At 36.8% G+C, this 22,533-nt stretch overlaps 1 protein-coding gene across 1 annotated transcript; it reads left to right on the forward strand.

Annotated features, from left to right (window-relative positions):
- Positions 1-889: 889 nt before the first annotated feature.
- Positions 890-21,172, forward strand: LOC116268363 (L-type lectin-domain containing receptor kinase IV.2). The gene is made up of 3 exons (XM_031650034.1): positions 890-1,074; positions 20,258-20,463; positions 20,550-21,172. The coding sequence occupies exons 1-3, from the start codon at positions 890-892 to the stop codon at positions 21,170-21,172; spliced, it is 1,014 nt and encodes a 337-aa protein (XP_031505894.1).
- The last annotated feature ends 1,361 nt before the right edge of the window (positions 21,173-22,533 follow it).

Genomic DNA, 22,533 nt, shown 5'->3' on the forward strand with positions numbered 1-22,533 from the left:
TTGGCTGGAGCTTGATGGAATGACATCTGGACTGAGCAAACTCCCGCCGGAATCCAAGCTCAAGATGCTAGGATTTGAAGTCGAGCAAGATGCTTCATCTGGACTCGGTTTGAAGGCTGTGAGGTTTGAGGCGTCAAAGTGGGATATTTGAGCTAGATGCCTACTTTGATGGAGCCTAGGGTGAGGCTTTGGTTGGAATCCACCTCACTCAGAGCTACAGTAGTTGTTACTTTGGAGCTGCTTCAGCTAGCAGGAGAGAGATCTTTGGGGCAGTTTCAGCTGGCTGGAGAGGAATCCCTCCTAGTATGCATGGGGTCCAATTAGGCCTGGGCATCGGCCGGGCCGGGCCAGGCCCGGGCCAGACCGACCCCATTTAGTCAATGTCATAATGGCCCGTATTTGAATCGGGTCTGCCCGCTACCCGCCCGATTATTAAGATCAGGGTACCGGGCCTGGTTAACCTCATCTGAGCCCAACCTGGCCCGTTTTGTTAACTGCCGGGCCCGGCCGGGCGGTAATACATAGTGGGATGGCCTTGGTGTGGATGAGGTGGATGAGGGTGCGCAAACTGCATCTGCAGTGGTCAGGAGTGGAATCCCATTGGCGCTGGAGAGGTTGCAGAAGCTGCTGCTACTGGATGGTAGGATAATGATGATAGGGAAGGGGAGAGGAGGTGCGACTGATGACACTGGAACTGCGTGGAACTCCATTGGCGGTGGAGGAGAGGTTGCTGTCCATGGCTCATGTGCCTCTCCGTCTGATGATGGAGGCTGCTGCCATCCATTAGGCTCTCTCCGCCAAACCTACTGGCGATTTGGCAGTGTCCCTTTGCCCTAGAAATCTTCAATATGAATTAGAATCCCCTCTCTCTCATTTGGCTTATGATGGGATGGATTGGGCAAAAGGAAAGGAGAACCGCTGGATGGTATTTGGGGCTGATCTTACCTGCTGTGATGAAGAGTGCCCCCCAACGCTGTGTAGTCCAATAGTCTGCCATGATGGTGCCTTGGTGGTGGACTGGAAAGTCGATGGCAAAGGTGGCAGAGAGCGGGAGGCAACGGTGGTGGCGTCAAGGCCCTACTCCAACACACACATTTCTCCTATCAAAAGCTAAATTCCGTTGGGTAAAAAGTTTTATGTATGAGAGAACACCTAACGTGCCTAACGGGCCCCAATGGGCCCAATAGCTGAACCCGGACCCAGCCTGTTATGATGTCGGGCTGGGCCGGCACAATTAATTAAAACCTGATAAGATAAAACAAGTACCGGGACCCGGGCCCGGGTACCAGGTACTCGCCGGTGGCCCAACCCAGCACCAGGCCTAGGTCCAATTTAAGGCACCAAGTCCATTAGTGTTGGAATTGGTCAATTTTATTGGAACCAGATGAGATCAAGGGGAAGAATCCCACTGATTTTGCATGGGAAAGAAGTCACCATGCATGCAATGTGCACCAACTTCCCTACCAATCGATTTCTTTCTTTTGTTAAACTTGTCCCAAAACTAGGAAAGGAAGCATGCGGTCTCCTTTCCATGTTCGAGGAAGGGTGTCAGCTAGAATTGAGCTTGATTCTAGTAAGTCGTTTGTTTTTCCAAAGAAGAAATCGAATGAAGAGGAAAGCACGCCATTCATGTATGTCTCATCTGATTAACTTGAATTTTCAAACCTTGAACTAGCAATTTTCTTTCTAAGAGAATAGGCTTCTTGGAAATTGATTTGAAGGGCATGCCCAGCTGGGCTGCTCTTAATTTTTCAAGATTTTTATTTGGTCTCATCATTCCAAATGAGGGATAGGGAGCATGTCCAAAATGGAGCGTCATTTCATAGATGCCTCTTTATTTTCTTTTTTCTTTTTTTTTGAAAACTGGTTAACTTCATGGATTTGGTCCATTCCGAAAATGTCAGAAGTGACTAGAGTGAGCTTGTTGTGCGCTCTTTTACTTGTTACATATAAGGACAACCTATATAACTTTGATCTAGATCAGGCAAATTAGAGGAACAAACCTAGGTTGGGTTAGTTCTCGGGTTGCTTGGACCACATTGCAGGGGATGTGTTTTCCAAGCTCCCGAAATACGATTCCATCACTACCATCAAATAAATCCCCATCCCAACCTAATTCAACTGAGGCAAAAGTTGTGGTTCCCAATCTGGGGCAAGGTGCTTGACATTCCCTTCCAAGGTGAGCCCTTTCCTCAATCACTCTCTCTCCCTCTTCATGCAGAGCATGTATGCTTCAAGATCTCTCTCTATCATGACGTGTATAGATCATGAGCATGTGTCATTGGATTGAGAATTTGGTTTCATGAGGTTAGGACTTTTGCCTTTGTGCATTTTTTTCATTTGTAGAGAGATCAATGTGTTTTCGTCAGGAGATTAGTTGTTGATGGGTGTTTGAAGGAGTTTATATGATGATTTTCTGCAAATGCTCATGTTCGTCTGTTTGGGGGCACTTTTTTGGCCTGCATGTTAGTGCTGTTCAATTCACCCCTTGAAAAGGATAGTAGAAGTGGTATTACTATGGAAGCATTGTTTTTTTCTCTTACAAGCAAGACATTTGGTTTGATGAAATTGAATCCACTATAAGAATCGATCACATGTGGTTGTTCTTTCCAGAAGGTGAAACTTTGTCGATTCTATAAGAAAGGAAATCAATGGAAAGAGAGGTATGGTAGAACGTGAAGATCCAAAGCACAAGGAAAGTGGGAGGATCCCGCTGGTCAGCCAGCAGTAAAAAAACACTAACATTTTGCATCAATCATCTAGTAATGCCCTTCTCTTTTCCTTTTCATTCCTGCACTAGTTTTAATCTCTATTTGTTAAATCAAATTTATGGTTTTTTTTATATGGATTGAGTAATTTTGATGTTTTTCCAGTCTTTCCTACTATATATGAACGTCATAATAATAATTATTGTGTTGGCACAACTAGTTTTGTTGATGGCAAGTTGAAGGATAAGCTATTTCGCAATCCATCTCATAAGTGTTGAAGGTGAGTGCATTTACCTTTTTGTGTTCGTCCAACGATTCCTAAGGTTATCTACTCTTGTTGATTATGTCATTCAGTTTCTTTTTATTAGTGTCTGTAGACTAAGGATCATATAAGGCTTCATGGGCCTCTAGCACTCAGAATTACCCATGAGGCTGATTAGGAATGCCTCTTTAAAACCATAAAAGGAGTAATTGACTGCCATCAGCCACTAGTCTTCTAGAGCATGTTTTATTTCATTTTTTTTCTATTTAAGGCAAAAGCTGATAGTTGTTAAAAAGTTTATTATCTTGGTTTTTTCCTTTTTGTGGCTGTAGTATAAGTTATAAAGGTCATGGCACCAATGATAAATTGGCATGATTTGAAAAAAATGGATGACTACTGGTGTTTATGGAGACACTACAAGGAAGCAGTAGTAGATGTGGAGTGCAAAGGTCTGATCACTGTACATATTTTTCAAAAATGATTGAAATCATAATAAAAACACCAAGGAAAATGCTCAACTTGTTTATTATGCATCAACAGGATACCTCATACCCAAAGGCTAGAAGCTACCGTCCTTATTTAGAATCATACACCACAACCCTCAGTTCTTTCCTGACCAGAGAAGTTTTCAAGACTTGAGGTATGTCACATGCCAATTATATAATATAATATAATTATATATAATATATATATACATATCAGTACTTCATAATGCTTCAGCTTGCAATTTTTTTTAATGCCCACAGAACTGTTCTGTGTAAACAAGGTATGGGACACCAACAAGGTCCTCTGTGTAAACATGGTTTTCCTTTGAATTGTATGAGGTAAACTTTCCTGATATATGATGGTTTTTTCTTGGTATATCTCTAACAGACTGGTATGGAAGTTCACATCTCTCTTCTAAAAGTAACCATCTTAACTGTTGCAAGTTCTGACTTTTGGATCCAATGTGATGCAAATGGAAAAATGCAGGAGTGTGACCTTCCCTATTAAATAATGTTCATTCTTTAGGATAAGAATGTCTTGTCTACTTTAGTGTAAAATGTGGTATTCTTCCTGTTTCATCTCTCAAATATAAAGACAATGTCATACTGTTTATATTTTATGTACATAGATTCTAGGTGTTGAAAAAACTGTATCACATTAAGGGATTAAGAAGGCATATTTTAATTTGGCATTGCATCTTCATCTTGACAAAAATCTTGGAGATAGGTAAGCATGATGTTCTCTAGCTTACCATTTTTGTTCATTAAAACTTGTTTCTCATTTTTTTTTTGTATGCATGGTTTCGCTGCAGGATGCAAAAAAAAAAAAATCAGCCCTTACAAAAGGTAACAAACTATTCTTGGCTATACTAAAAAAAAAAAAACTCACTCCGTAGATCTCTATGTATATAATGTTATCTAGTTTTATCTTTCGCTTATAATGTTACCATATAATCTTTTCTTTTCTCCCTATGAAATCTTTGGTTCAAGTCAATGCCATTGTTTATTTAAAGTCATGTTATGCTATATGACATGGGTTATCCTCAAAGTGTCTCTTTCTATCATTTTTCGTTTCAAATATTTATCTAGTCGACAACTATATCCATACATTCTTCTGTAATGATGTGTATATAGTAGCAGAGCCAATATAAGAAAGATGCCAATATTACTACATAGTGTATAGAATTAGGATGGTATGTTCCCTCTATTATCTTTATCCTTAACCTTCGTTCATTTTTGTTGGAAAAAATTGTTTGAATTGGAAAGCTTCCTATTTGGTGTGTGCAAGCCTTTGTCTGTGTGGTGTGTGTTTGTCCAGTCCCATATGCAATGGAAAGAAAGTGGTTCAATGGTGATTGCTTACTATTACCATTTCTTGTAGTTATGTAATAACTCTTGAAATTAAACATTATCAACAAGCTATTACTTATGTCTTAAGGTTTGAATTTCCTCCCATGTTAGGACGAAGGCAAAGATTTCTTGTTGCTGAATCTCTAGAATGGTTTTCAAAAGAGAAACAAAATTTGATGTAGAAGCTCCTGTGCTAGCCAAAAGATCCATATTGCTTAACCATAACGGAAATCCATCTTTTGTCATTTGAACTGGGCAATCAAGGATATCAGCTCCATCGTATATAGCTTGTTGTTAAAAGTGTATTTGTGTCTTATCATAATAAATTTATGCACACCTAGGACTGAGGTATGGTTTGAGACCTCACTGAAGAAAACTGAAGCACCAAGTTGAAATGTTAGGCATGTAATGAGATGACAAATCAGCAAAGACAACATGGCATATCATAAAATGACAAAAAAATATTATCTGCTGGTATTAGATTATATTCATAAGTTCATACAACTTACATAATTAAGCCCTTTGGCAAAATTTATTATGCTCCCATCTACTGAATCTAGTAAACTGGAAGAAGCTGGAGAGCTTAACAGGCTTCAACCAATAATCTAAAACCATAAGAAACTGCTTATGAAGGGAACTACATATTATACACCAAGAAGAACTATGCCTATTTGCTAAGACGACATCACAAGTATGAGTTGAGACTTTCCATGGCATGTGTACCAAAAGGTAAGCACAAACACATGTACATAATTATACACAAGGTGAGTGGCACTTGAGAACTTTTTGTCCTAAGCATGTCCTAGCACCTCAAAGAATAATATTTTTGTTTATTGATTAAGACATTTCTTCCTTAGATGAGCTTTAGATTCACTAGAAGCCAATAGATCAACTTGCACCAAAAGTTTCATGAAATAGAAGTGAAGGTTCCTTTTCATTGACAGTTTGTTCTTAACCATGTTTTACTTTAAAGGATAATGATATTATGAATGGTAGTTGTACAGTGTAGGTATCATTTTGTAGCCTGTAGTAAAGCAACTATGTCTGCAAAAGTTTACGACTCTTCTATCCCACAAACTATTCACGCTGGGCTCTTCACAAATTTTTATAGAAGATGATAAAAGCACACAGACCCATGTCATGTTATCTGGAAAATAATCAACAAAAATGGTCTCTTATTCATAAAATAAAGAAACACTATCATCATCATAACCAGGTGGAAAATTACGATAAGTAAAGAAGTTACGTAAAACACATATATTGCAGTATTTATCTTACAACATTGAATAATTTGCACAACTGAAGGCAATTCCCAACCTTAAATTGAGGTTTTTGATTTTACCAAAACTTCCAAAAACAGTTTTTGCAAATACTGTGAAAACGAGTTAAGAAAATGCTATAACAGGGAAATCTAATAGTACACCATCAATAGAGAAATTTGTACCGTTGACATAGGACAGTGTTAACACCTGAAATATTTGTTCAACTTCAGGAGGCAATTCCAAAACATACGAAGAATACAAATGATTGTGAAATGCTTAATTTCAAATTGAATTTTCAACCCAAACTCAATTAGGTTTGAATCTTGAATTTAACTCATAGCACAAATCCTAATGCAAAACTACGAGTCCAAATCTCATTCCAGTGCACAATATTGTCTCTAAATTAGGTTTGCAACCCAAATCCATTGCAATTGTCATTTTGAATCCAAATCAAACTATGAATTCAAATATGAATTAAAAATCCAAAATAGTATCCAACAAATATAAAAAATGTCATCTGGGACCCATGTGTGGGCCCCACATAGCCTGCACGGCTGAGTCTCACCCAATGGTGAGGCCAATCCTAGGAGGCTAAATCAAACTTGAACCTATTGAACCTGTCAATCAATCTAGTCATGGACCAAATACTCTTTACTAAACCCTACATACCTTTGACTAAGCTTAGTCAAAACACAATCCAAATTGGAATTAGCAAAAAACATAATTGAATGTTGTTAAGTGTCAAAATCATCAAACTGCATTGGATTTAGTTGAAGTCAAAGCGTGAATTGGACATTGACCATGATCAAACCATCCAATCAATTCAATTTTATGACAAAATTGTCTCTATGAATCAGGCTCAAATGATAAAGTCCTAATTTACGGTTTAAGCAAATCAATTACGTGTTTGAACTTGAAAGTCATACGATTCAAATATACAATCATACAATCTCAATTAGGGTTTTGACCAAGGTAAACCCATTTTCACTCAAATTTGGATAAAGATGTCTTTTATAATTCAATTTGACATAATAAATTTAAAAAATGAATTGAATTGTTGAATTTACAGATAAGGGAAGTCTACAATTCAATGCAATTTAAATATACGTCTCTAGGTCAAAGCCTAGCAGACCCAAGTCAAACTGGAACACACCCAAGAGAGAGTGTGTGTTCAAAGTCAAAGTGAAAGCTTTTCTCGTCAAAGTTTTAATTATAATTTGAAACTATGTTTAAACCCAAAGTTTTAAATTAAAATCACAATTTTGTTTGGTCAAAGTCATGTTAGACTTGACCTAAACCAAACCTACCTAGCTCATGCATGTGGACTAGGTGAGAACATTATCGAAATAAAAAAAGTACTAAAATTTCTTGGGAATTAACAAGGTGATGTGGCAGCCACAATCACCCAAGTAGTGATGACAATCTTTCCACCTAGGCGACCAACCATTGGTTGGTCCATGCCACCTTACAATGGTGGACCAGCCCAAAGATGTCACACCAAAAGAAAGGAGGGGGATTTTCTTTTCAAAAACATTTGAAAAAAGCAAAAAAAAAAAAAAGAGGGGGTGTAGCACATCCTTGCTCCTCCATTGTAGGTAAATCAAAGTCAAAATGAAAAAGAAGAGAAAAATCCTTTTTAACCCCCTTGAGGCCCCCGGGGGGGGGATGGGGTGGGGAAGGTGATTTTCTTTTTATAATACTAGTGCTCTCTCCTTCCCTTCCCCCTTCGTCGCAGCCAAGAGGAGGAAGAAGAAGAAGGAGCCAAGGAGAGGAGGAGCTGCCATCATCCAACCTCTCTCTCTCTCATTTTCCCATTTGATTGCTCCTAGTCTTGCTAATTTAGTGTACTTCATTGGACTCTTGCTTAGGATTTCTAGTACAAGGAAATCATCTTTGTACCCCTTTTTAAGGAAGAAGACCTTCTTCTTCTAACTTTGCTAAACTTGAATCTAAGCTTTGATTTTACTTAGGATTGCTTGATTTAGAGAACTGGAAAAGAGAAGTTCCAAACACCAAAGCCAACCACAAGGTAGGGGTGATTCTAGCTTGTTCTTCATCCATGTTTGCTTCTTTCTATTTCTTTTCAAGTTCAATATTTATGGAGGGTTTCATTTTAAGTTCTTATTCATGGCTGGGAATAATGTACTGTTAAGGTGTGCTACGTTCCAATGTACATTTTAATGCATTTTTCATGTATCAATCAGGTTTTATAAAAAAAAAAAACCCATGGATCTATCTTCTAAAAGGGCCCGAAGGCCCCGCTCCTTTCAAAAATAGCTTGCCTAAACCCATTTTCAACTCCTCACCATAAGAGGATTCTACAGTGAGAGTGTGATTTATATTTTCTGCAATATATAATCTAATCTTCTATTAAGGATGGATGCAATATCATGAATGTGATCCACCCTCACATGGAAAAAAACTTAGAGAAACTTGCTTGAGCATTCTCTTAATTTCCTCTATTTTGAGTCGTGCATTTCATTATCTAATTGATTAATGGTGTGGTGGATCATCATGGTTTGTGTGCTAAGAGGTTCTCTTTCTTATTTTTCATTATAAGAGGCAAAACATGTGTGTTTGTATATATATATATATATATATATAACATCTTATTGAATCTCATTTTTCTCTTTAAAATAAGGTCAGAACTTGTTTTCAAACTGGTTTAAAGAAAGTAAATCTTCATTTTGGTATTTGTAGTTCAAAACTACAAGATTATTAATACTTTATCTCAAAACCTTGCCTATTCCAGCAATACATGTGTAAAAGTGCATGCATGTTGCTAAATTCAGACCTTAATGCCATGAAATTTAGCTTAAAACGTCATAGTTTAGAGCTACTGCAAAGTTAATTCAACTACAACTTTGCTATTTTCTATAGAACTAGAGAAAGTTTTAATCTCATTCAAACCAGCACCCTAAAAAAAAAATTTTAAGCTGTTGGTTTCATTCATACATTCTAGATTTGCATGGGATTAATCAATATCTCAAAGTATTCCAAAATTATATTCAAAACCTAATTTTCATTTTTACCAAAATAGAATATCAAATGTGTGGAAATCATCCATAGAATGGATGAATCTTTTAGCAACAACATCTAAAACCAATTTCACTTTTAGAAAATAAAGTTTCCAAAACTTTATGTCTAAGCCCAATGTGAATGCCCAACATGAATGAGAGCATGCCGTCAAGAGGAACATCCCTCGTGCTGATCTAAAGGCTTAACTTATAGAAAGACAAGCAAAATTTCAATAATTTGTCATCATTTTCTAAGGAACAAGCTCTCTAAAAATCGATATTTCTGATTTTCAGCTACATAAATCAGTATGAAACCTGATTTTATGGCTATTTTAAAATAAAAGTTGATGCTATTGACATCTCCCATATATTTTAAAAGTTGATTTCAATATTATTTACATGATTTTCATAATTTTGATGATTTGATCTCAAGTCTCAAGCTTGTGGACTGCCTCCCTAACTCTTGTGCTTTATAATATATCAAGCACACTTAGAGAAAGTCTTACATTCCAACCAAAAATCAATCTTTGTATGTGTGGATTATGAAATAAATATTTACATTGAATGAATGTTGAGAGATTATGAGAGAGAAGAATGAATGTCTCATATAGTTTATCTTCTTCTATCGTGCATCCACACACCAAAATCAATTGCACACATGAACATTCTCAAGAATTAAGTATTTATATTTCAAGATACAAAAAAGTGGCCAAATCATATTGTAATAAGAATGTGAAAATCTCACCTAGTTTCAAAAGAAGATAGAAGAATCATATCATAATTTGACCAAAATACGTTTGAAAACAATATATTGTCTAACATTTTGGAAACTACATTTCATCATAAGAGTGAGTTTATTTGGTACCTAACTCTTCCCTAAAAAGAGAATTCACTTTAAATCATGTTCATATCTGATACCAAATCATGTGATTTGGCAAAAAGGATTTCAAAATTAATCTGTTTGCTAAGAAAACTTAGCTGTCTTTTGTTTGAAATCAATACATTTGCTACATGAACCTAGCCATTTTCCCAAAAACTTGATCACAAGTTGATCTTAATTCAATTCAAATTCATGCAGTGATCTTGAGTTCACAACAAATAACTAGATCTCCACCTCTAAAACCTCAAATTTTCAAATAATTTTACAATTTATTATATAATATTTAATTCAAAATTACTAAATTATGAAGAAAGGTCTAAACTCTTGGGTCAAAACCACATTCCAAGTCAATTTTCAATACCATTGCCATCTGATGACACATTTTTTGTAATAAAAAAAATGGTCTCCAATTTGAGCATTGTTCAACTTTTCAATTTTGTTAAAATTTACCCAATTTCCTAAACAAACTAGTTGAATTTCAAATAGTTTACCAAAATAAGTAAATTTTTCAAAAAATTTGTCCAAATTCTGTTCCAATTTACTTAAAAACAAGTTTAGAAATCACTTGTTCAAAACCAAGTTCAAAATGAACTTTCAATTTCAATTTCAATTATCTACGCACAAACTTATCAGATTGTGCAAATGACTTGCACATGATCCGGGAAATACTTAGCCTCTGATCCAATTACCCCTGCTAAAGACGACAAGAATGGTTGGACATCGTACCGGTGGGCGGGTCCCTTTCTCTTAAGATTTTCTCAAAACCCAATTTGAAATTTTGCTGCTTTGTGTAACTCCCCACACTCAATCAACACCTTAAGGACAGGAGGGGTGCTAACCAACAAGCATTCAACCATAGGATTGTTGGAGTAATTGTAGCTTAAAGCATTGTCATTTGCAAAACCAGATGCAAGGACTACCAATCCTGGTGTATAAGCATATGAAACAAGATATGTATAAGGAAGTAGATATCGATATGCACCATTCTATGGCTATAGAGCCTTCATCTCGAGCATTATTAATTTCTTTAAAGATTAAACATATTTAAAAAATTGTATTCAAGATCATCAAATCTACCTATCTAGCATTTAAAGATTGTAATCAGCTAATTCTACGTTGGTTATGTTTAAATTCAGCTACAAATATGTAATCTACCAAATTTAGGTGGTGTCTGCATTTTTTCTTAATGAAAAATTTTCGTGCAGCTTCACTTCTTTTTTACAGGCTGAATTAGTAAATTTGTTACAAATCATCAATTTGGAGAGAAGAAAGTTACTATTGGTGATGAAGGTTCAAAATATTGCTTAGGAATTGTTATGTACTTTAACATTGCTGATCAACTCTGCTATTGAGGTAGTATAGAAATACATTTATGTTTGCTTTTCATATGCTATTTTATGGATATCAATTTTGATTCCTTCCGTTTTACAGCCTTATGACTGTTTGCATTCAAATGGCATCTTATAGAATTTGAATTGCAGCAACACTATATGTAGGTATTTTAATGTACGAACAAGGACAAGCATAGGAGTTGGTTGGCTCCTAAAAATATTGATGTAGGTTAATTTCATTAATGTATGCAATTTAAATCCTTTATAGAATTTACTATTGAATCAGGTTTTTTTTTCATATAATATTGGACATGATGTATGAAAGGCAAAGAATGCGGTCACCTCTAAACAGTGAAATAAATCACCTCTAAACCTAGAGTAATGGCAACCTAAGCTTTTAAGGTGACTTTTTCACTGGTGGAGCTAGCTGTAGTGATGAAATAGTTGACAACTCTACCGATGACATGCATTCACCGCTATAGGCTACCCGAACACGACAAACAGCAGTGACAGTATCGGCATTACTTTCACCGGTATAGGCTTGTTTTTGTAGTGAATTCTAAGGAAGGAGAGTTTTATGCAGATATAGTTATGTAGATGTGAAGATTGATACTGGTTAAGTGGTATAGCTGCCTTTTCTCATCAGTGTGTTTCGCTTAGTGCCTGATGCCTGAAAAATTTTTTGGTCTCCTGATCCTTTTTTTGGAGTAAAAGTAGGTAAACTAGCTACCACCTGGCATATCCTTAGTTGGAAATTTTTCTTTGTTAAATTGAGCATTAACTCATCCTATATGCATCAATTGTTATAGCATAATTGGTTGCATGGGCAGATGTGTAGAAGACATGTTGCTTGTTTGGTTCCCAAGGGTTTTACATTCCTGGGCTGTGAGAAGTGAGATCCTGACACTCAAGTTCAAGGGTGTCCCACACCCCGGCCCACCCAGATTTGATGCAGCCAAGACCCTAGAAGCAAGGAGAATTGGGGGGGGGAGGTTCTTTTCGATCTTTTTAGGTCAATTCACCTTAGCAAAAGTTAAATGGTAAAAATACCTACACTAATTACAAGACACAAAATCAATGGAAAGAACTGATCTCAACAAAATTGATAGCCTCAAAATTAAGAAATATTGTTTTAAATTAAATATATTATGAATAGGTCAAAGGCCCTCTTCCCTTATGCTGCCCACTTGGATTGATGTATACATCGGGACCTGGGTAAGACTTCGTCTACTTTACTGTTCGTGAGTTTTTTTCTTTCATTTAAATGTACGTTTTTCAAAAAATAAACACGAATTAAGGAACACAAACGTTCAAAGAAAAGAAAACAAGTACACGATATGTGTGCACAAGGCTTATTAATGTTAGATTTAGTTGCTACTAATCAAAATCTTTTTCAAATATATTTTTTTGACTTTTTAATTTTCTATATCCACTAAAATTTTCATTACATTAAATAATTACAGCATTGAATTTATTCTAGTTGAGACAAAAAAGTGGTTCTAAAATCGTTCTCTTCCTTCTTGTTGTAATGTTTTATTTCCCAAAGATCTTATAATTTGTCATCAACTTTGGAAAACTTATTTTTCCTCCAATGCAGCATCTTTATAAAGCTGTAAATCCTTGAAAATTTCTCTATTTTATTTATGTGGCAACATGTTGGTTGAAGAATAAAGTTTGTTACTTAGAGCTACATATCAAGGGTACATTTCTTAATCATTTTCATTTCTTGATAATAAAGAGAGAAAATCCGTGAAAATTTCTCAATTTATTTTTGTGGCAATATTTTGGTTGTAAATAAAAGCTGTTATTTGGAGCTACATATCAAGGGTACATTTCTTGACCGTTTTCATTTCTTCACAGTAATTATAAGCGCATTCCTTCCCAGTGCATGTAACCTACATAACAAAAATTAGTAATGCTTTGTAAAAAATTTTAAAAATTATGTTATCGCTTTCGTAAATGTTCCATTCCAACATTTTGATTTCCACTCATATGATACAGCAAATGAATCTCTTACTTGAATTTTCCTTTTCATTCCATTCCAAACCAAGTCTTTCATTCAAATCAACCATTGATGTCATTCTAGCAAAAAAAAAAAAACTGACGCAACTATCCTTTCTTCCACTTCTTTGCAAAATTCCTTTTTATTTTTTCAAAAACGCAAAGGGCTTGCTGTGTACACTCAGCCATTACCGTCAATGGTGGACGACCTTGTGAAAAAGCAAATTGAGCCCTTCGAGCTGCTAAGATCTCATCTGATGCGACAGAGCATTAATGCATGGTCGGAATTCATTTCTTCGATATAATATTAAGACACGATCTGGGCTCACAAGGGCTGACAAGGAGTTCAAATAGTTTGAACTCAAATCGAATTCCCTCACCAAAATTGTATTCAAACTTGACTCATCTATAAGTAAGAATTTAACTTGTAAGAATTCGACTAGTTTAAACTGGATTCGGTTTGGTTCGGCTACATAATAAATGTTCAAATATAATAAAGAACTAAGAGTAGCAACTAAACGAGTTAAAACATATGACGCAGGTCTAACATTGAGTTAAACAAGTTAAGCAAGTAAGTCAAGCTCAAACCTAACACTGACTTGAGTTCAGTTTGAGTCAAAGCACAGAGTTTTCTAAGTCAAGTCCAACTCGAGCTACCCGGTGCCCCGTCTCCCTCCAACACGCAAGTGGGCCTCTAACACTATCATGAAAGGAACTCTTTTTTCAAATGACCCACCAATAAATTCCAGTTGTTGGCCCAACCGAAGACCTCCAGGGAAATATGTTTCGCCCTTCTCATTGAAATGGTCTTCGGAAAATACGTGTCCTTTGTCCTTCATCATCGAACATAAGAGGGTGTCGATTGACGCCGAAAGGTGGAATTGAAATATCAAATAGTCGTGCTTCCGGTGATTTTCTGTCCTCTTCCTAGTCATGGCCCTTTAGCTTTCAGATTCCTCTTGTTCTTCCTTTACATTCTAGCTCATATCGGTAGATCATCTTGCAACTTCACCAATGGCACCTTTCTCTTCAATAGCTTCTGCCAGTTAGACCTTAACCTATCTGGCTCTGCAACTGTTACCAGGACTAGGGCTCTTCAAGTGACTAACGGTCAACCTTCCATGGAACCAGGCATCAAAGGCAATGCATTCTTCACTGCCAGTACTACAGTTTAAGAATCCTACCGCTTCCAGAGAACAAATCATTCAGTACTCATTTTGTGTTCGCAATCGTCTCCAAAGCCCATCAATCAGGTGGCCATGGCTTTGCGTTCATCGTTGCACCGTCCCCAACTTCTCCAATGCATGGGAGGTCGCTTATTTGGCCTCTTCAGCATCAGGAACAACGGAAACACAAGGAATCAAATATTTGTAGTTGAATTCGACATAGTTTCAACAAACAAATTTGCATGATATAGATGAAAGCCATGTGGGTGTCGACACAACGGTGTGAACTCCAGTGCCTCCGAACCGGCTGCTTACTATACAGGGAATCGCAAAAAAGAACAGGAGTCCTAGACGACGAGACGCCCATTCAAGCATGGATAGATATGATGGGCCGATGAAGCAGCTGAATGTCACCATAGCTCCATTGTCACACCAACTCAAGCCTAATTGCACACTCAATTCACGTTCCATTGATTTGTCCCTGTTCTGCTTGAACACATGTATGTTGGATTCTCTTTTGGTACAAAAAGCTGGTAAGCAAGTGCTATATTTTGGCATGGAGCTTTGCAATGGATGGAAAAGTTCTAGAGTTGGACCTTTCACACCTTCCTCTATTCCTCAGGATTGTACTCCTCTGTGGAAGTCTTTTAAGCTGTACCTATACATTTCTGTAGCTTTAGTGGCTCTATTGTTTATCATCGTCACATTTAGCATTTCTTATTTGACCAAAAGGAAGAGGAAGCTGACATCTGAGAAGATAGAAGGCTGGGAGATGGACTACCCACATAAACTTCCCTATAGTGTTAACAAAAATACCAAGAAGGCTCTCAAGTGAATTACTTGGAGATGAAAAGTCAGGTATGTTGGGAGATGAAAAGTCATGTGATTCCATGGAACCAGGCATCAAAGGCAATGCATTCTTCACTGCCAGTCTACAGTTTAAGAAGCCTACCGCTTCCAAGAGAACCAAATCATTCAGTATCATTTTGTGTTCGCAATCGTCTCCAATCAATCAGGTGGCCATGGCTTTGTTCATCGTTGCACTGTCCCCCAACTTCTCCAATTCCATGGGAGGTCGCTTATTTGGTCTTTCAGCATCAGGAACAACGAAACACAAGGAATCAAATATTTGTAGTTGAATTCGACATAGTTCAACAAACAAATTTGCATGATATAGATGAAAGCCATGTGGGTGTCGACATTTGGATTTCTAACATGGTATTAGAGCCACTAGTCCTTGTTAGTGCTTCTACTAGATCCTAAGGATTACATCTTGTGTTGTTTGTTTTTCATTCTTATAGAAGATCAAGAAGCATCATCAAATACAGGAGTCAACTCTGATACGGGTAGAATTTTCTTGCTTCTCCTCTTCAGTACCCAAGCAATTTACAACATTTCCTCACCATCAAGTTAAATTCTGAAAATTATCTTATTTGAGAATCTCAATTCACTTCAATCTTGATCTCATTTGATCTTATGGATATATTGATGGAAGCAAACCTGCTCCATCAATGTGTAGATGTAGAACACTAAAATTAGTTCAGAATATATGAATGTCTGAGAAAGGATTAGTTATTTGAGTTGGATTAAGGCCTCTCTATCTGAAGCATACAATACCAATGAGGTTTGAAGTGCTCTTAAGCAGTCATATGTTGCTCAATCCAGGGCATCGAATAATGTAATTAAAATCACAGTTTCAGATTTGAAAAAGGGGTGAGTTTTATAGATTTTAATTAACAAAGCAAAGCTATTGCTCATCAACTAGTCATTGCATCAACCCATGATGAATGATCTTGTTCTTCAAATTCTTAGAGGATTGCAAAGTGAATATCTTGCTTTCAAAGTCAGTATGAAAACTCGAAAGGACTCTATCTCTTTGAATGAACTTCATGGGCTTCTTCTCATACAAGAAGCCAACTTAAAAGAAGATGATTATCAAACTTTGAATCTATTATGCCTACTGTGAATAATGTCTCAAAAGAACTTACAATAGCAAACCAACTATAGTGGTCGTGGTAGAAACAACTGTCAGCATAGAGAGAAGTCCAAAAAGTGAGCAATACAAAGGTGATCATCTTGTGTGTCAAATATGTGGCAAAGTTGGTCATCTTGCAAGTTTTGTTGGTCATATACTAACTTGCTTAAAGAAAAGAAGACAACGACTTCTCCAGCATATCATGCAGTTTCTTCTAGCACTCTGAATCAAGACATTGGGGATGACAATTTGTATCCTCACTTCGGTGCAACTCATCACATCACCAATGATATCAATAACTTATCTATTCATGCCACATACAAAGGTGGAGATGCAGTAAAAATCAAAGATGGATCAGGTTTAAGAATTTTTATATTGTTTATTCAAAGACATCTCAAAGTTTAGTTTAAATGATCTCTTTCACGTGCCAAAATAACAAGAAACTTGTTATATGTACAACGTTTTTCTAAAGATAATGGAGTCTATTTTGAGTTTCATCCTAATATGTGCTATGTTAAGCAGCAGGGAATAGGGAAAATTCTTCATCAAGGAACTAGTAGTGATGGGCTATATAAGATAGACCTTAATAACAGGAAAAAGGAAGCGCAACTTGGAGACAGGCAGACTATTGGGCAATGGCCTTAATAGCAGGAAAAAGGAAGCGCAACTTGGAACAGGCAGACTATTGGGCAATGGCACAAAAGACTTGGTCACCCTTCATTTTCCATTGTTAAGAAGGTTTTGAACAAGTGTGATTTGTCTTATTATGATGATTATTTGAATTATTGGGTGAAGTTTGTCAAAAAACTAAGAGTCATAAACTTCCATTTAATGCTATTTCAAATAAGGTGAAACGTCCGCTTGAACTGATTTATGTTGATGTATGGAGTCCAGCTCTGGTGGAGAGTGTGAATGGTTTTAAGTACTATGTGATTTTTATGGATGCCTTCTCATGGTATACTTAGATTTATTTGATGAGGAAAAAATCAGACGTTATTCATGATTTCAAAGCTTTCAATGAACTTTCTGAAAATCTCATTGGACACAAGATAAAATATTTTCACTCAGATTGGGGAGGAGAATTTCAAGGGCTTCAATCATACCTTGTTGATAATAAGATTGGACATAGAATATCATGTCCTCATACCCCTGAACAAAATAGAGCAGCTGAAAGGAGACATAAACATATTGTTGAAACAAGTTTATCTCTAATGGCAGAAGGTAATATTCCCAAGAACTTTTGGTCCAATACTTTTTGTACTGCTGTTTATTTGATTAACCGAATGCCAACGAAGGTTCTTGATTTTGCTTCTCCTTTGGAAAAATTGTTCAAAGAGAAACTTGATTATGGTTTCCTCAAGATCTTTGGATGTGAATGTTTTCCTTGTTTAAGAGCTTATCAGAAAAATAAATTAGATTATCCATCTGAAAGATGTGTTTTCTTGGGCTATGCTCCTCAACATAAAGGATATTATTGTTTGGGTGTATGAACCATTAAAATCTATATTTCATGGCATGTCTAATTTAATGAGAGAAAATTTCCTTTTATTGATACTCAAAAAACTAGAACTCAAGATCAAGAAAGTCAAAACCAAGCTATCATTTTAACCTTCCCTCATGAATATCAGTTCTCTAACCCTACAATATCATCATCTAATACCTCCACAATATCAGGGAAACCCTTACTTCAGTTTGAAACAAATAGTGAATATCAACATAAAACTCTTGGAAATGAGGAGTCAACCCAATCCAATGAAAATGAACTAAATCAAGAACGAGTCCATCCTATGACTACTAGATCTCAAGTGAGAACCTTCAAGCCTAATCCTAAATACAATGAGTTCCATACATATTTTTCTAGCAAAACACTATCTTTCAAAAGCTTTTGTCTCTACTCTTCTTGAAGACAAAGAATCCCCAAATTTCAAGGAAGCATATGAAGATGAAAATTGGAGGAAGGCCATGCAAGAAGAATATAATGCTCTCATTCGAAACAATACTTGGAAACTTGTTCCAAAGAAAGAAGCCAAATACATTGTAGGACGTAAATGGGTGTTCAAAATCAAGAGAAAGGTAGATGGATCGTTGGAAAGATACAAAGCTAGACTCGTCACCAAGGGGTACAGTCAAAAAGAAGGAATTGACTAGACTGAAACCTTCAGCCCTGTTGTAAAGCATACTACAATTCAGACAGTATTGACTATTTCTATTAGTCACAAATGGAAAATACATCAGCTGGATATTCAAAATGCATTTCTATATGGATATATTATAGAAGAAGTTTATATGGTTTAACCACCCAGATTTCAAAATCATTCTTTCCCAAATCATGTATGCAAGCTTGAACGTGCTTTATATGGTTTAAAATAGGCTCCTAGGGCATGGTTTGCCCGTCTTAGTCTATTCTTCCAAAATCTTAGTTTTAAAGGGGCTCAAACAGATTCATCTCTTTTTATTTTGAGAAAAAGAGAAATACTTCTATATGTTTTGGTATACGTGGATGACATGATCATAACAAGAAGCTCACCTGAATATATTCATAAAATTATTTGTCAATTCAAAAGTGAGTTTGCCATTAAAGATTTGGGTGAGCTTAATTTCTTTTTTGGCATAGAAGCAAAACGAATTGACAATAAGCTAATATTGTCTCAAAGGAAATATACATTTAAGCTTCTCAAAAGAACAAATATGTTTGGAGCTAAGGGAGTTTCAACTCCCATTGCATGCTCCCCTGCTTTATCTGCTCAAACTGGATCAAATTTTTATGATCCAACTATTTATCACAGCATTGTTGGCGCTCTTCAATATTCTACTACAACTCGCCCAGACATCTCTTATGTTGTCAACAAGGTTTGTCAATATATGTATCATCCTACTGATGCCCATTGGGATGCCGTAAAGAGAAGTCTAGGATATTTGAAACACACTATTGATTATGGTCTTGTTATTATTCCTAGTTCAGTTTTTAATATTAATGCTTACAGTGATACAGATTGGGCAGGATGTCTTGATGATAGGCGGCCTATAGGTGGACATGTAGTGTTTATTGGATCCAATCTAGTTATATGGAGTGCTAAAAAGCAATCAGTTGTCTCTTGTTCTAACACTGAGGCTGAGTATCGATCTATTGCCAATACCACTGCTGAAATCATGTGTTTACAATTTTTATTAAAAGAACTTTGTGTTGTTCAATCACAACCTCCCATATTATTGTGCAACAACATCGGCACAGCCTATCTTGCAGCTTACCCTGTGTATCATAGCCGCAGCAAACACATAGAGATTGACCTTCATTTTTTTCTAAAAAAATTGGCCAAAGGAGATTTGAAAATTCAATACATCTCTTCTAAAGATCAGGTTGCTGATATTTTAACTAAGCCACTTAGTAAGCAGCACCATTATCAAATAATTAACAAGCTCAATCTTATTGCTGGAGCATTGAGCTTGTGGGGGGATGTTAACAGAAGTACCAAGAAGGCTCTCAAGGTGAATTACTTAGGAGATAAAAAGTCATGTCTCTTAAGGGATGAAAAGTCATGTATGTTAGAGATGAAAAGTCATGTCTCTTGGGAGATGAAAAGACATGTCTTTTGAGAGAAAGTCATGTCTGTTGAAAGATGAAAAGTCATGTCTGTTGAAAGATGAAATGTTGTCTCTTGGGAATTAGAGACCCCTTATGTAACTTCTCTATATAAAGGCGCCTCTCCACCAAAGGAATGCAAGCAAGAAATAATAAAGCAGTGGACGTAGGCATATTGGCTGAACCACTTTAAAAATTCATGTCCCTTTAATTACTTTTTCATTTTGATTTCTAACACAGAGAACTCTACGGCGCAACCAAAGGTTTCAAGGAGGAGTTGGGGAAAGGAGGGTTTGGCAGTGTCTACAAAGGTGTGCTTTCCAGGAGCAGAATCGAGGTTGCACTTAAGAGAGTATTGCATGGTTCAAAGCAAGGGGTGAGGGAGTTTGTGGCAGAAATATCAAGCCTGGGGAGGATGAGGCACAGGATCATGGTCCAATTGCATGGTTGGTGTAGACGAGGCGATGACCTGCTCTTGGCTTATGAATTCATGCCGTATGGGAGTATAGACAATTTTCTTTTGATGTGAAAGGTAGAAGCCTTAGTTGGGAACAGAGGTTCAAGATTCTAAAGGGAATTGCTTCCGGCCTGCTGTATCTTCATGAAGAGTGGGAGCAAGTGGTTGTGCACAGAGATGTTAAAGCAAGCAACGTGCTGTTAGATGGTGATCTAAATGGCAGGTTGGGTGATTTTGGCCTTTCCAGACTCTATGAGCATGGGGCCAACCCCAAGACAATCCAAATCGTTGGGAGTTTTGGGTACATGGCGTCGGAGTTCTCCCGCACCTGGAAGTCCAGCACGAGTGCCAATGTCTACTCTTATGGTGCTTTGCTCCTAGAGGTGGCCTACAGAAGGAGGCCTATTGAGCTGGAGAGACATTGTGAAGAGATGGTTCTAGTGGAGTTAGTCCACTCTTTGTGGAAGGATGGACGTATACTGGACGCCATGGACAAAAGGCTTGGGAATAGCTATGTGGTGGAGGAAGCAGAGCTTGTGCTGAAGCTTGGCGTTCTCTGTTCACAGGCTGCACCTGAATCAAGGCCAAACATGCGGCAATTAACTCAGTATCTTGACCATGATGCCTCACTACCAGATCTAGAATGCCAGAATCTTGTTATTCAAGACGATCCAGGATTGGACCAAATAATTGTGTAGTACCCTTCCTCTGAGAACCTGTCACCAACTTCAGGAAACTCAGGCCTGTAACCTATGAACACAACTGCAGTATGTCACTGCAAACACATCAATCGAAAGTCATAGATCAGTAAATCATTTAGCAAGTTGTCAAATAGCAGAATACCATGCTTTGCTTTAGGTTCTTCATGTCTGGTTCGCTATAAGATCTCTCATTTCTGTTATTTTTGAAGCCGAGTGCTAGCCCATACCCCGTTTCTCTACTCTTTGTATAGGCTTGGCCTACCAAAATGTTTGTATGATTTAATACCAGCAGTGTAATATAAAATACAACTAATTACCTAATGACGATCTTTTTTTTTCTGTTTTAGTTTTTTCCTGAATCAAGGGTACAGAATAGATTATCTCATTTTTCACATTATTTTATCTTTGTTTTCTCGCTGTGCATTTTAGATGTTTGAACGTATACTTGTGATATTGCTATAAATATAAGGTCATTTTTTCTTTACCATTATATTAATTTCTATTAATTTTCATGTTATTTTATTTATTTATTTGTGATCTCTCATGTCATTGCTATAAACACTTGTGATCTCTAATGTCTGTTATCTTTGCTTCTCTAGTTACTTTGTAAGCGTATGCTTCTTGGATCAAAGAACAATTAAAGAAAACTAGGAAGTCTTTCAAACTTGTAAGAAATCTAGGGTCAGTAAATAACACCAAATATGTGTTGGTGGTACTAGCGGTAACACCATGCATCAGATGACTAAAAGGAAAAGAGTAAAAATTGTCGAGAATGTATGAATTTGTCTACTGCTTATTGATGATCAACATGCTGCAGGCGTTGCCAACCTACAAGAAAGGTCAGCTGGTAAAGGATGTGTGCACGTGAAGTATATAGGTTACATGTTTTCTCATTCAAGCAAAAACTGCTGGGAGTGCAAACACAGGTCTCCTTCTTAGTTATGTTATGCCCCAATTTTTATCCCATTTTCCACTTAACTTAATTCTCCATCTGTGTTGATCTTCATTTCCATTAACTTAATTCTCCATCTTGTGTTGATCTTCATGGCTGGCTTCTATTTGATTGGGATGGTGTCCAGGTACTTGGCTACAGATTTGCTTCCCTTTGTTTTTCTGTATCTAGGATTTCAAGTATGAATTGTCGGAGCCAACCAAATAGATAAAACTTGATAATCATAGTGTGAAATATAATTTAGGTGATGGATTTATGCCTTCTCATTATTCATACAGTCGACTCATGCTTCTTTTGTTGGTAATAAACAATAAAGGAACAAAAGAGAGCACTCATACAACTCACGACTCCGATAAGGCTACCTCGGCACACTTTACACTTGATACAAATGGCACAAACCAATGCA

The sequence above is a fragment of the Nymphaea colorata genome, unplaced genomic scaffold (assembly GCF_008831285.2).
Source record: "Nymphaea colorata isolate Beijing-Zhang1983 unplaced genomic scaffold, ASM883128v2 scaffold0238, whole genome shotgun sequence".
NCBI classification, from domain to species: Eukaryota; Viridiplantae; Streptophyta; class Magnoliopsida; order Nymphaeales; family Nymphaeaceae; genus Nymphaea; species Nymphaea colorata.